Source organism: Cupressus sempervirens, chromosome 4 (genome assembly GCF_028749045.1).
Source record: "Cupressus sempervirens isolate cs-2001-9-10 chromosome 4, ASM2874904v1, whole genome shotgun sequence".
Lineage (NCBI taxonomy): Eukaryota > Viridiplantae > Streptophyta > Pinopsida > Cupressales > Cupressaceae > Cupressus > Cupressus sempervirens.
Genome location: NC_143121.1, coordinates 374952850 through 374969328, shown reverse-complemented (window position 1 = coordinate 374969328; position 16479 = coordinate 374952850). Strand labels below are relative to the sequence as shown.

At 35.7% G+C, this 16479-nt stretch overlaps 1 protein-coding gene across 1 annotated transcript in view; it reads left to right on the top strand.

The window, feature by feature from the left end:
- Positions 1 to 5691, top strand: part of LOC149561636 (WD40/YVTN repeat and Bromo-WDR9-I-like domain-containing protein) — a 129694-nt gene extending 124003 nt beyond the window's left edge. Inside the window, exon 25 of the mRNA XM_089825218.1 lies at positions 5287 to 5691. Within this exon, the coding sequence (XP_089681344.1) occupies positions 5287 to 5485 (199 nt within the window). The 3' untranslated portion in view covers positions 5486 to 5691. The remainder of the gene's footprint in view (positions 1 to 5286) is intronic.
- Positions 5692 to 16479: the final 10788 nt, after the last annotated feature.

Genomic DNA, 16479 nt, shown 5'->3' with positions numbered 1-16479 from the left:
ATCACTGAACATGAAAAAAGCACAAGCAACTATCATCATGAATTCTCTCAATGTGTTGTTGAAATGGAATCTCTCAACATGACAATGTAGTAAGGTTTACAACCAGTGTTTGATCACGGATTCTCTCAATGTGATACAATTATGGACTCTTTCAACATGACTTCCAACTCCCATTATAGAATCTCTCAACGTGATGTCATCATGGACTCTCTCAACATGATGTTCACTCCCAGAGTGAGAGTTTTCAGGTTGACCTTATAACTATCATGAATAATAACTCATAATCAGCAAGAAATGCAATCATAGCTAAGACGTGTTTCCATCAAGAGCCCCAAAACCTACAGCATCAACATGTTAACATCATATAAGAGAAGGTTGACCTGATCTTTGTTGATGTTTTTCACTCAGGCAAGGAAGGCACTTATGCTCCCTCTACCACTGTTGCATTGCAACATGGTCCTTACTATAGACTTTAACCCTTCACAACGGTCTGATCACCTTGTTGACAATCACCCTAATAAAATCTCCTTCATTGGGGAGCCTAAAGATAATATTGACTAAATGACAACGTTTGCACATCAAACTAAAATGCACATCTTACCAAGGTGGGCAATTTTTTCCAATCGCCTCTATATGATATACGTTTGAGTTGGCTATTTAGCGACTACCTTGCTTGGATAATTGTCTGCAGGTGTAGAAAGAACTCGAACCATCCCTTTCTTGTACTGTGAGTTTGGCTCTCCGAGTCGGCCGTAAGCCTCTGTGCTTTGTCCATAGTGGCTCCCTCTCAACCAAGATAATTATATACACCATGATACTTAATGTAACCTCCCTTTGGAGCTGACCATCTCCCCCTGAACATGTATGATCAAGGCAACATCCTCATCTCAGTATATCTTGTTGCATCCTGATAAAAAAAGAATTAACAAGAGAGATTAACATAGAGATTAATGCTAAAGCCTACACCATTTCTAGTTAAATAACAAAATAGAATACTTATCTCAAGCCATTTGTGATGAACATTAACAACTTCAGTTTACAAGATGATTCTCCTACAAATCTTTTAGGTAAAATGTGATCTTAATGCTTATAAATGATGACTCTCAACAGTCAATTAATAAGCCTTTTTCTCACAGTATGCTGAAATATAACAAATATTTCTCACAATGGGTATGACTAACAGGGATATACTGATCAAGTACACATTTAATCAGAGCCTTATTTGAATATAGACAATAACATCAAATCTTGGTACACGCAACACAGACAGCTTTTGACATGCATACACACAGCTCTCCAACACACATATAGACAGTCAATTCTCAGAAAACTAAGCTATTGGTAGCTTACAATAACACTTAAGATTAGTTTTCAGAATTCAATTACTACAGAAAATATGAAGAGATAGAACTGCTTCCTGATATTATCAACAGAGCTACCAATGCATAACAGGCGAATCCAAAATGTGAGAGGATATAACATGCGAAGACAATACAAGGCTAATAACCAAAGGTAAGAAATATAATTATTTTGCTCCAATGAAGTACTCCGAAATCAATTTGCAGTAGGAAGAAATGAATGGACAAGACACAACTCCATGGAAAAAAAACTGCTCCTCACAAACTGCTTGAATTCTACCATTGCTAGTTTATTATAATTAATGAACAGAAGAGCAATGGGTCTCCAAGGCTTCTTAGAGAATGAAGAATCTATCACAGCAGTTACTTTACACCTTCATCCCGGTGAGAACTGGTGGGGGAGAATAATTGTGAGCAGTGGAAAACAAAATGAATCGAACAGTCTGCCGTCTACAGAATAAACATTCTTTTATTGATAAAAATATTCCAAAATGAACCAACGAACAATTCCACCATTTAGAGAATTAAGATTACAGCTGGACATGATTTTACGATGAAAACAAAACTGACATAGACAATACGAACACAAGCTCCAACCAAACAACGGATGCATGAAATTATACTAAAACGTTAGGAGAAAGCGACGAAAGTGAAACCTGGGTGGTGACCGATGCAGAAGGCATGCAAACATCACAGAAGTTAAGGAGCATCAACTATTGAATGGTTCCTCAAACATGCTGATAGTTGATACTCATCACGACAGCATAGGCCACCATGCTTCCCCTAAAGAACACCAATAGCAGAGATGAAAGCCTCATGAAGAAACAACTTGAAGTGATATTGAGATTGATTGTCTGTTTAACAACCAACAATATCCCTGAAATACTAGCAGAATGTAAAAGATGATATTAAGCTGCTCATCACAGAAGCTCAACTAAGCAGCTCTTTATGTGATAAAATAGCAAACACTCAGTTCTTGATGAAAGAACTGACACCCGAGAACGCAGCACTTGATAGATGAAGCAGCTAGAAAGATTACCAATTGAAAAAAATAAAATGAACTAATATTCGATAACAGTCAAACACGGCAACTATAATATAGCCAGCATCACACACAGCAACCGTAAAAATTAATTAATGCAACATATAGCAATTAAATGAAAGAAAATGACACTTGCATAAAGATACAAAGCCACTAAATAACACAGCACATAAATACTTGAAGCATTTACATATAAGGAGCTTTCAACTGAAGAAAGAGTAACGGCATCGCAAAGCACTTGAACAGGTAAAGAAACAACAACTGAGTCATAAGGAAAAAATATCCATGACACCAAGGCAAACGGAAGAGCAAAAAAAAATATTAAGATGTGCCAGATGAAAGAACCTACAGATCGATAAATATGAGGAGCAAATACAATAACACAGTGAAAAGGAAGATATATGATAGAACAAAGGCTATTGAGCATGAAGCCTGATCTTGTAGAACACCAGCAGGAAAACAAAATAACTGCAGAAGATTCTAAGTAGATAACACATTGCCTCATCTTCATACAAAAATACAATAATGAGCAAAAATAAAATAACCGAAGATCCAAATTGATACAAATATTTCAATATACCAAGAAAAGATTTGCTTAGCAAATAAAGAACCTTCTTAAAAGTATTGCATGAATCTAGCATAACTTGTAATGCTAAATTTCTATTACCAATAACTAGGCTTTGATACGATGTTGGACTTAGCCCAGAAATCAATAATAAACAACAATAATGAAAAGCCAAAAATAGATACTAGTGACACACAAAATATCCTGGGAAAACCCTTCTAGAATGAAGGGAAAAAGCCAGCCACACAACAAAAGATCTCTTTTATTGATATTAAAAATTCAAGTGTACATTGTCTTTTGCTTGATGTGATATATATAACATCAAGAGAGACTCTTCATATTTCAACTGAAGGTCTATTCAATTTCCAAAACATAACTCTTTATTAACAAATACAACTCTTCATATTTTCATGCCTTAACACATGTTGAATGACACCTGTCTTTATATTTAATATTACAATTATCATGAACGACCTTTTCAGCTGAAGGTAATAATAACCTAAATAACGCCCAGAGATAAATATCTCTATTGCAGCTACAAACTCCAACACCTAGGTCCTACTTACATGAATTTATTTAAATTTACTTATGGTACACATAAGATACTTATTTATATCCCATGTCATATGATTGAGACGTTTTCATAATCATATGTTGTCCTATCTCATCACTTCGCCTATATGACCAAAGCCTCTCAAGTGTATGTATCCTTGACCTATTTGCAACCATTTTATATCAGTGGTATCATAAATATCGTCATTGCATCTATATCATGAATAAATTTATCCTCTAGCCTCTCTTGTGGAAGGTCGATATTAGATTTTCTAGGTATCTTGGAGGCTCACGTCCATTATTGAGTCTTGCATGGTATTAGGAGCTTTAGATTTAGTCACTTTGAAAGTGATTGATGCAAGACATTTTGTTGGGACATTTACCGGGGGAAAAAAGAGAGAGCATAAAGGCACCAAAAGTCCTATTTTATGTAAGGCACTCCATATTTGGAAGCTTTTTTTCCTCACAATAGGGGATTTCAACTTTTTTTAGGTAAGTAAACAACATACAGTAGTATGAAATTTGTAAAATCTATATGCATGCGTGCTATAGTGCTCTATCACAAGCACACTATAGTTATTATTAATCTATAGTGAAATTTGAAGGTGATTGATGCAAGACATTTTGTTGGGACATATACTGGCAAAAAAAGAGTATACAAGGCACCAGAAGTCCTATTTTATGTAAGGCACTCCATATTTGGGAGCTTTTTGCCCCCACTTTCTAGGATCTCAATTTTTTTTAGGTAAGTAAACAACATACAGTTGTATGAAATTCATAAAATCTATGTATGCGCACTATAGTGCTTTATCACAACCACACTATAGTTATTATTAATCTACTAATTCTTTGTGTAATTTGGTGACATCTGTGACAATCCTACATCAAAAATGTCCATATTTATATATCTTCCATTAGCTGGCATCAACAAGTATTGTTGATAGAGGCTTTTTTAATTCAAATCTATGTTTATTAGACCGCGGAGAAGAAATTCATCATAAATAATGTTAGTTATTTTATCCATCTTCTATCTAAAAACATTGTGCAAGACCATGTTTTGCTGCGTGACATTTTATATGTAATCTCTAATATTATTGAAAGCCAAGATATTGTGGAATTAGTGAAGGGTTTTATAAAAGAAGTGATAAAATTTTTTGTTTTTTGATTTGAAGGAAATATATCTCTAGTACCGAAGGTTCCCTCTATTTTATTTTAGTTTGTATTGGCCCTTGGGACATCGTGGCTAAAAATCTTGTGCTAGTAGCTAAGGAGTTTTATGAAAGTGGAAGCTTACTTTAAAAAAGCTAAATTCTACCTTTCTTATCCTCCATTCTCTCAAGTTCTCAACCTTCTCATCATTGAATGAATGTTGCACATTTTCCATCCCTTAAAGAGGTTGGTAAATGAAGTGATAAGATATGAAGAATTCAATTTTCTCAGTCAGATTAGTGAAGTGTATTCTTGTATTCTAGACACATGCTTCAAAAATCAATTTTAGAATGTTATGTTGTCATATTTGAGGCTGAACTTATGTGTAAACGGTCTCTGCTGTTATCTTCTTGTTCAGTAATTGCAGATAGTTTTTACTTAACATGACATTTTCTTGCAAAATTAGCTATAAATGGAATGTATGTGTAGGGTTGTGTTGTGTGGGTTTCTGGTGCAAGTGAGATAGTACATGACAATGTGAAATGTTCCTTGCATTTCAATTTTAAGTATTATTTAAAAATTCCTTCTTGAAATACCTTAACACGGAAGTTTCTTTGCAGGATTCCTCTTCCCCTTACACTTGATATCATCATGAGGAGATTGGAAAATTACTACTATCGGTCTGTGGAGGCTTTTGAACATGATATCCGAGTGTTGGTTAACAATGCTAAGTTTTATTTTTGCAAAGATACTCGAATGACTTCAAAGCTAAATCGATTAATGGACAAGATTTCCCAAGATATCATACATGAATCATGACAGTTTTGTAGGAATTTTGGAGAGGGCAGTTTCTTGTAATATTTGTAGATAATTTTGCTCCAATTCTTTGAGTTGTGCCAGGAAAATTATTTTGGGCCTTCCAAGCAGTGGATACTCCAACAGGTCGAAGGAAAATGTCGACCACAATTCATTGATGTATAGATTCACTTCATTCAGAAATAAATGAAAAGAATCCTATTGCTCCATCTTGTGTATATTTTATGTCTCTGGTACTGTTTCTTATGTTTTTGCATTTATGAGATATTAGTCAAAATTTGATGAACATTTATCTTTATGTTGTTGCATTGTAAAAATATTGATCTATCTTTTTGTTAAACAGTGTATTATCTAATGATATTACAGTTTATCAAGGCTTTCTTAAATTGGAATTTCGACCCTGTTCTCTCAGATGTGGATGTGGAAATAATATTCAAAGTCTTCTATTGCTCATCTTCTAGACGAAGAATATTCTTGCACTCAATTAACAATATTTAAGTTTGTTAACAATGCTAAGCTCTAAACTAATGCAAGAGATTCATTTCTACAAAAATGTTCTGGTATCTACTAAGTTTTGTCTGCCTTTGGCTCATCTCATGTCTACATTTTAAATCTGTTAACATCCAGACACAAAAAGTATGGCAGAACTGCAATCACAGTTTAACTGCCTCTGCACAACTGTTTAAAATGAGATCAAGTTCTGATTTATACCCTTTGGTGGTTTAGAAATTATATTGGTCTAAACCTTCTATATGCTTGCCTCTATGCCATGAATTGTTTCCTCCCATTTCCTTTGGTTGGCAATATGCTTTATAATTCTGGATACGTGAACGTGGTTAATTGGTGGAGTTTATCCAATGATTACTCTGTATTTATCTACATATGTAGCCAAAATCCCATGGTGTTGTTGGAAAGGTTATCAGCAGACAACTAGAAACAACTACAGTACTTGTTTATGGAGAATTCCATAGGAACATGCAAGCCGGGAAGAAAAAATAACATCCTAGAACAAATGTCTCCAATAACGCAACTTGTTAAATACCAAGGAAAATTAATTAGATTTTTTGTAATTGCTAAAGATTTGTTAGATGTCATGCACATATAATGGAACAGCATTTTCTACACTGTTCTATGGGGGTGACTCTTACTCCCCCCAACCCCACGTGTCTGGTAGGGGAAAGTTTCTGAGACTTAGGGTAAATTACTAAATGCCGTTTACAACACCACCACTACTATCTGAACGGAAATGAGGACATCCCAGAAACTAGATTAGTATGCACATCCTGTATCTAATAATTTTTTCAATAGCTTCCAACAAACTAATGAAAGCACATACTACTATGGCAATTACTAAAATATAACTCCAATACATGGTGGAAATTGTAAACCAAGACTCAACATAGAAAATTGTTGGAAAAGTGTTATAATGGAAAATCAGATTCTGATGGTGCTTGATAACTGTCAGTCCTGCTCTGTAATTTCAAACTCCCTTGCTGCAAATGATGCCTCTCTGTCTCAGGTTCCGATGGTGCTTGATAACGATCAGTCCTGCTCTGTAATTTTGAACTCCCTTGCTGCAAATGATGCCCCTCTGTCTGTTGCTGGGGGGATCGTCTCTGTTTCTGCTTGGTTGTCGTCTGTTCTGTTGGGGACTGCAGCTGGCCAACAATTTGGTGCTTTGGCTGGGGCTTTTGTTCCTTCCAGCTCTCTTTCGCAGATTACCGTTGAGGGACTTGCTCGCTGAGGTGCTTTTCATAATGACCCTCTTGCTGCTGTTGGCCAGTCTTGCTCATTCCCAAGGTCTGCACCTGGTCTTTGTGCCCTGTTTCTGCTCAGTGCAGGGTCCGAGTTTGGGCCTGGGTTGGATGCTTGTTGACTGCTATCTACTCTGCAGGTACTCTCTCATCTTTCTTGGGAGCTACTGGTCTCACTACTTGGTGTTCTGCCCCTTTTTGTGGTTGTCAATTTTGAGGTTGATGTTTGTGGCCATTGGCTTACGGCTATAATTGGGTTGGAGTCTTCTCTTGAAAATCTTCTGTCACAGGTAGTAGATGCTAAACTCATGCTGCAAGACCTTACACTTTTGCCTCTTAAAAGGAGAAAGCTTGCCCCATTTCTTGCCCCAAAGCTTCACCTGTGGTTGTTTGTGGCCTTGAAGTGGTGGAGAATGTTGACTTCTACCAGCATCGCGGCCTGTTTGGTAGATTTGTCGGCCTCTGGGACTTCCGGATATACACTTTTGGGTTACCAACTCTTGGAAACCTTTATCCTTTGGTGATATTGAGCTATACTCCTACGCTAAGGGATTTTTTATTGCCCCTTTCTCTTCTTTTGCAAATCGAGATTTGATCTTGAACAAGTAGTGCGTTTGAGGGAATCATTCCCTTTTTGCCAAACATTGAATAGTTTCATTCAACCTTCCCCCAAAACCACTCAATTTGTGTTTAGTGTGGGTTTGCATTCCTAATAGTCCACTTCATTTTTAGGAAATGTCTTGCTTTGAGGTTGTTGGGAACTCCATTGGTCAGTTTTTGACGATAAATGAAGCTACAACAACTCTTGGCCATTCTAATTTTGCTTGTACCTTGGTGGTTCTGGATGTGTCCCAACCGCTCCCTAGGGATGTGGTGCATGCGGTTAGAGATAGGCCATGGACTTGAGTGCTAGAATCTGAGGGCCTTTCCTTTCGCTGCTGGCGCTGCTTCTCTACTGGGCACATGGCCTCTGATTTCAGTCTCCTTCGTCGCAAAGTTGCCGCTTCTTAGTGGAAGGCTGCTGGTTACATGCGTTTGACAATCTATGTTACTTCTCAGTGGAAGGTTGTTGGTAACAAGCATTTGACATTCTGTGCTACTGACTCCCCCTTTAAGGACTCGCACGCTGCTGACAATGAAGAAACTCCTGCTGAAAATCTTGGTGATGCCTCTGCTAGTGTTCTTGGCCAAGCTTTTCTTGTTGTTCCAAGTTCTGCTCATGCCATAACATTTGTTGAGGACCTGATCTTTGTTGATGTTTTTCACTCAGGCAAGGAAGGCACTTATGCTCCCTCTAGGTCCTTACTATAGTCTCTCACCCTTAACAATGGTCTGATCACCTTGTTGACAATCACCCTAATAAAATCTCCTTCATTGGGGAGTCTAAAGATAATATTGGCTAATTGACAATGTTTACACATCAAAATAAATGTGCATCTTACCAAGGTGGACAATTTTTTCCAATCGCCTCTATATGATATACGTTTGAGTTGGTTATTTAGCCAGTACCTTGCTTGGATAATTGTCTGCAGGCGTAGAAAGAACTCGAACCATCCCCTTCTTGTACACTGAGTTTAGCTCTCCGAGTCGGCCATAAGCCTCTGTGCTTTGTTTATATTGATAAGCTATGTACTATTTGTCAACTTATCTATTATGCTGACTATGTGTTGTTAATGGTCTACTAATCTGCTAGCATGTCTTGCTTTTGTGATGGGTTAACCCCCCTTGTTTTTGGTTGCTTTAGTATAACTAAAAATATAGAAAATTGCCAAATCAATTTCTACTTAATTTTCCCAAAACTTGAGCGTCTTCTAAGTGGGTACTAGCTTCCTAGAAACAAGAAATATGTCATCACATCACTTACCATGCAAGATGCCACCTTATCAAGAGGTCCCTTAAAGCGAATGAGGGAGTTAATAACTTAGGGTAAATTAATTAATTAAATAATTCAGCATGTTAGAACTTTTAGGTTGATCTTAAATTTCAACATTCTCCCACATGTCGAAGGCTTGCCAAGAGTTTAATTTCTTAGAAGCTAAAACAATGAAAATATATCATCACATCCATCGATGAAACCACACAAATCTCTAATATGTCCGTGTGTTCAGACAGTAGTCCAAACAATATAAGCATAAGACCTTAGCGATAGCAAGGCTACAGAATGTTGCTGCCACTCCATTGTGTTCACAATTGTCTAAAAATTAAGATATAACATCAGCTAAAACAACAATCAAACCAACTGCTCTCTTCTAACTAATAAACCCATGTGACTGAAAATAACATCTGCAATAAATGCTAACCCATCCAATCACCCATACCTTGAAGGTACACATCAGCAAACTCAAGCCACCAGCATAACTCACCTGCAAACTGCAACTTCAAGCTACATGTGCAAATCAATCAATGAAGACCAAACACAATAATTTTCACTCCAAGGGTAATGTTGAATCTAAACAATCAAAGGCATAGTGAGTTTACCTATCACAAGAAGAGAAAATGCAACTGTGTATTATCAAGAACATCTACAAAGATATGGAATTCCTACATCAGAACTATTGCAAGAAACAAAATCACTGTGCCAGTCTCCATTCCTAAAATTTTATATCCTTTGTTTGGTTGTGCCAGATTGGAATTAAGAATAGGAATACATAGTCCAATTTTGGGTAAAAAAGAGCATGCGTATTCCTATTCCAAATTTTACGAGTAAAAAAAGATATGTCAGGTCCGATTATTTCCCGGCTCAAGTTTTGGCACTTGTGTTTGATGTGTTTGTGTTTAGTTGCTACCGTAGCGTATAAGGAAATGTTTTTGATTCCTATAGAGCTCCCTGTTGCTACCTCCCGATTGCTACTGTACAATGCCACTTACATTTAAAATAAGCCTTTCTCACTGTAGAAGACCTTGCAGAAAATAGAGGTAAACCGCAACTAGAGGGCATTGATGCACAAGTCTCCATCCAACATGACCTATAGATAATGGTCGTCTCGTCTTTGCCCTGTGAAAAGTGCCCACAAGAAATGTTGCCCAGCCAACAACTAGCTGTTTTGATTGACAAAAAACCCAAAACCCATGATGTCCACCTTGTCTATTACAATGGGCTATGGCCATGAATTTGCAACTACAACATCATTTACAATCACACGAGCCAAAAGGCGAAAAAGAGGCTTTCTGTCTTGGTCTGCAATGTGATCGGATTTTGTTCTGAACGGTCACAATCAAATGACAACCAGACAATTTCAATTTGGGTGTACCAAACAGAGAATAGGAATACATATGTTCATTTTCTATTCCTGGGTTGGCAAATCCAGAATATGTATTCCTATTACTGTAGCCAAATAGGCCCTAAGTGACAACACAATACCACAAGCTAGTGATCACTGCAACTCGATAAAGAAACTCACATCCAATGTCTAAGTGAACCCCATCATACAATAACTAATATTGAAGAGAAACAACAAACTGAAAATCTATAACACAACCTTATACAAATGCCTCTAAATGTCCATTGTTGAGTATAATCTCCTTCACAACCCTAATAAAAATCCACATACAAACTTGTACAACTTCAAGAGCTCGGAGATAATATCAATTTTTATTTATTCATGTAGGTCTCTCAAAGAAGATATACCTAGTTTATTTCCCCTTGCCTACTACTATCTCCGATCATCATCATAAATAAAAATATACCTTAAGGAGATAATAATGCTATCCATTTCTCATAATGATTTCCTTTAGAAACATATGATTGCAACTCAGGATCCATGAATATGAAAGAAACACAAAGCACTTGAAATAAATAATCAACAACACCTCTCGAGTGATAAATCACATAGTAGACCAAGAGTGGGGATTGTGAATGCTCATACAGAATATGCAAGTCAATATGACTAAAAAAAGAATAATTTCTTCATAGGTATTGAAGTTAGGTCCAACCAAGGTGTATACTCCTTATGCTTTTTGCTATAATCTCACAAAGAGTAACCATCTCAACAACATTATCTCTTGCCACAAGAGAAGTTTGGCCTCACCTAAGTCTCCATGTATCCACAAATACAAAGAACCGATCAACCCATGCTAAGCTTGAAATGAATCTTAATCCTCATGAAGTTTCTCCAGCATATGATCAATAAACCCAATACCATGAGAAAACTTCAAAATTATGTTCAAGGTTTAAATGCTCCTACGAAATATATTGCTCCTATAAAAGCTACTCATAAGTCTATTGATGGCCTTGGTCACATTGTTCACTCTAATGATGTTGATATCCCTACTCACTATCCCTTTAAATATTACAAATCTTTCCTTAGTCCTTATCCATCAAAGCTATAGACTTCAAACTTTCCTTCTATATTGGGACCTTATGCTCCTCCATCTCCTACTTCTACTCATATCCCTCCTATTGTACCTCAAAATCAGTTATCCTTAGGTCTCGATGTACCAACTCAACTTTCAATAACTTCAAATCACTTATTCATAATCATAAAACCACTTGGCCAGTATAACAATTCATTAACAATTTAACTTTTTCATTCATAACTTAGTTCTTTGTTTTGTATATGTTGACTAACAAAAATTAATCAATAGTAAATAACATGCATCACACATATATGATACCAAGTCTTAACATGGAAACCTAATTTGGAAAAAACCACCAAGTAGTATGCTATTACTTTTCACTCTTTTAAAGTGAGATTGGTTAAGAGCCAATCTTGTTAAAGGTTACAAAACACATTGTTAGGTGTGACCCTATTAAAAGATTTAATCACCCTATTAGAAGTGTCCTAGTTAGAAGTCTTTAAAGCATTCCATTAGAATGTCACCTTGATTAAAGGATTTACAAATTACTATTAGGTCAACCTTGATTAAAGGATTTTAATTGCCATAATGATTAGAAAGTAATAGTTGGGTTTGATCTGTCAAAATATAACTCGCTTTGCAAATTCAGATATCCATTTGGCTCATTTTTAGATTCCTATACTTCATTATAATCTCCTTCTCTGATCTCCATGGCAACCCTTCAACCAGTCATACTTCACCAATCTTCTAACTTTTTCTTTGCTACTCTATTCTTCAAAAGCTCTCCACAAAATCAACAATCAACAAAAAACCAACCTTACAAAACATCCCATGTGCCTCCTTAAATATGTATCTTTGATCTTTTTCCACTTAAAATCACTATAGATGTTAGGGTTTGATCAGATTCATTGAATTTGTCCATCATTTTGTCATTCTACTTCTTTCTCAAAATTTTAGAAACTTCTCTTTAAATCCTTTCCTTTGATCGCATATCAAACTCAATTTGTGCATTAAATAATCCAACTCATCAATCCTTATCATCCACGCATTTTGACTGATCCAAAAAATTCAACTATGTCGACCTCAAGACTTGATTCTTTCACAAATTGTTATTTTGTTGACACTCGGTCATCATTGTGTTTTTCTGCTCAGTCAATACTATGTAGCTCAGTCTCTACTATTGTGTCTTGCTTGGCTTTCATTGACTTGCTTGGTGTTCACTAAACTTGGTCAATATTTCATTTTCTTCGTTATCTTTCTTATCCATAGCTATCACTCAGTTGATATTGTCTTCTTGGCTAACTCTTAAGTTCCTTTATCTTCTACTTCATTTACCTAGTAAAACTGTCACTCGATCAAGCTTAGTATTTTACTCAACTTCTTGTCTTTTTTTACTTCATATGATGATTAAAAAACACATTATCTTGTGAAAGACTAACTGATCAAGTGCCCGATGTAATTTCAACATTTTTACTCCTCTTTACTTGATAACTTCACTAGTTTATCTAGTTATCTCTCTTTTCAAATCTTCTTTATCATTCAACAAATATGACACTCTACACTATTAGTAAATGTCTTACTAGTAAGGTTTGACATCCATGAAAATATAACAATTGTTCCAATTGTATTTTCCGATAATCTCCCTCTATGACATTGATGGAAACACCTCTAGTTACCATGCAAATACAAAATAATCTCTCATGATATATCATTAACAACTCCTTTTTTGGTTTGATATAGATCTTCATTAATATCCTTAGTTTCATTCTGATTCTCATCTTTAGTTTCATTCTAATTCTCAACCATGCATTCTCTTACACTTCTTCCTCTATGATACACACCAATTGTATTGGCTCCCTCTTTGACATCTATTTTTGTAATTTAGCTTCTCCCTCTTTCATTGGATGGATGGTAACTTGGACATATTCTCCCTCTTAATATTAAATGGTAATTGCACACACATCTCTCCCTCTTTAACAACAATGCCAAAGACATCATACATTATCCATCTTTGTTTCATTATACACATCATCTTATCTATGTCATTGTCTTACTGATCTTGAGTAGATTCATGAATGGTTGTCACATTTTGGGATAACCGGTCATGCAATACTTAGTTGAGTATAGCTTAGTTGAGGCCACATGAGCGCTAATTGGTGCTTATGTGTCAAGAGGTACTCAATTGAGTACCCCTCAGCCAAGTACCTCCAAGTGTATAAATTTGTGAAGGGCCCTTCTAGTCCCCCACTTTGTACAAAGGGGGCTAGAGGAGGATCAAAAATGGTCTACAAGAGTCATTCAGTCGAGCACAGGGTTTATATATATATGTATATGTATATGTTTAATTTTATTAATATAAATATTATACTTTATATTTTCAAAATTTTAAAAGTTAATTATGCTAATTTATAGTTATATGATAGTTAAAATAGTGATCACACTATAACTTTATTTGTATGTTTCTAATAATGACCAAGTAATTATACCACAAATCCTAATTCTAACTTAACCCTAAATACACACTAACCATCACCTTGATTAAATTGTAAATGGATTCCATCCTAAATATTAACCCATCATTAATACTTTAACTATAAACTCAAAATTACACTATAACCCTTAACTTGGCATAAACATAATGTTAGCCATAACCTTAGTTGAAGTTCAACCTTGAACATAATCAAAACCTACATTAGTTATAACTGAACTTTTTGAACTACAAGTTTAACTTATTTCTATCCCTAAACCTATTTATAGCCATGCACACTAATAGTAATTTAGAATACAAACACTAACCTTGATTCTAATATTAACCCTTAATTACAACGCTAGCCCTTACTTTGGCCCTATTTATACCCTAATACTAAATCTAATCCTATATCAACCTTGAGGTAACCCCAAGATTTATTCCAAAATAATAACTTTTGTACATAGCCTATCTTTAGCCTTAGATCTCACCTAATACTAACCCTAACTTTACTGAATTCCTAATACTAACTGTAACCCTAATTAAGACCCACTAAGTTATCCCTATCCCTAGTTCCTTTATTCTCTAATGATACATGACTAATCCTAACCTACTCTTAATCACAATCCTACCCTAAATATTACTTTAATACAACCCTAATACTAATTTTAATTATAATCTTAATTTTAAATCCTAACCCTAACCATAATTGGACTTTAAAATTAATTTAGTTCCTTAACCCTGAGCTGAAGATCTCCCCTACTTAAATGCTAACCTAGAATGTCAATGTTTGTTAGGATTAAACCATAGATAGAAATAACAATTACATGCAAATATAACCAATATCACAAAATAATAGATCACATAGAAAAGAACACAAGACACCAAGATTTAACGTGGTTCACTCAAACCCTAGGCTACGTCCACCAAATAGCAAGTCCAATATTTTTACGATCCAATGATTACAACCTGATTACAATCTGTAAACCCTTACAGCTCAATACCATTGCAAGAACCAATTTCGCATCACCTTATATAATAATCCCTAACCCTAAGCCCTTTTTATACAAGTATTAAACCTCTTTAGGGTTATAATTAATAATTACATGTCGGCCCAAAATCCCCATAAAATAGGGCCCAAAGAATTTATGAAACATGTACAGTACTTTCCTTATTAGTCACCACAATCTAACAATCTCCCACTTGGGGACTAATCAGACTCCACACTAAACAATAATCTCCCACTTGGAGATTGATCCTATAGTAATACTGCTACCACATGGGGCTCCCATTGGATCAAACCACCCTGGACTGTGTTGTTCATTGATTGCTATTTAGTCTAGAAAACCAACTGAAGTTGAAGAGGAATTTGGCTTCTCCCTTGTCACTACCTTGGTAAACATATCTGCAAGATTTTCATTTGTATGTATCTTGTGCAGCTTTAACTATCCATCCTCCAAAACTAACTGAATGAAATGGTACTGCAATTGTATGTGTTTGGTCTTGGAATGTAGAGCTGAATTCTTCGCAAGATGAATGACACTCTGACTATCTATAAACAAATAATTATCCTTCTAAGGATGTCCCAATTCTTACAAGAAGAATTGAAGCCATATCATCTCATTGACTGCCTCTGTAGCAACAACATACTTTGCCTCTGTAGTGGATAATGCATTAACCTTCTGTAACTTAGAAACCCAGCTCACGGTTGCCCCACCAACAGTAAAGACATAGCCTGTAGTACTTTTCCTGGTATCAATATCCCCTACCAAATCTAAGTCAACATAGCCCTGTAAATCTGTAGTAGAGCCCCCAAAGTGTAAACACTTATTGGATGTTCCTCTCAAATATCTAAGAATCCATTTGACTGCATTCCAATGCTCAATTTCTAGATGACTCATATACCTACTAACGACTCCCATTGCATGTGCAATATCTGGCCTAGTACATATCGTAACATACATCAAGCTTCCTAAAGCTGAAGCATATGATACCTTGGACATCTTATCCTCCTCTTCTTGTGTCCTGGGACACATCTCCTTAATCAACTTCAAATGACCAAGTAAAAGTGTGCTGATAGCTTTAGCATTCTCCATAGAGAAATTTTGCAACGCCTTCTCAACATAATCAACTTGAGATAGTGTCAATTTCCTATTCTTCCTATCTTTGCAAGTCTTCATACCAAGGATTTGTTTTGCTACCCACAAATCCTTCATAGAAAATGCATGTGCTAACTGGCATTTCAACCCCTTAATCTGATCCATGTTAGACCCAACTACAAGCATATCATCAACATATAAACATAAAATAATGTAGCTATCATCATCTAACCTCTTAAAATAAACACAATGATCTGAATGACACTTATTGTATCCATGCTCATGCATAAAACTGTCAAATTTTAGATACCATTGCCAAGGTGCTTGCTTCAAGCCATATAAATTTTTCTTCAATTTGCACACTAAGTTCTCTTTACCCTT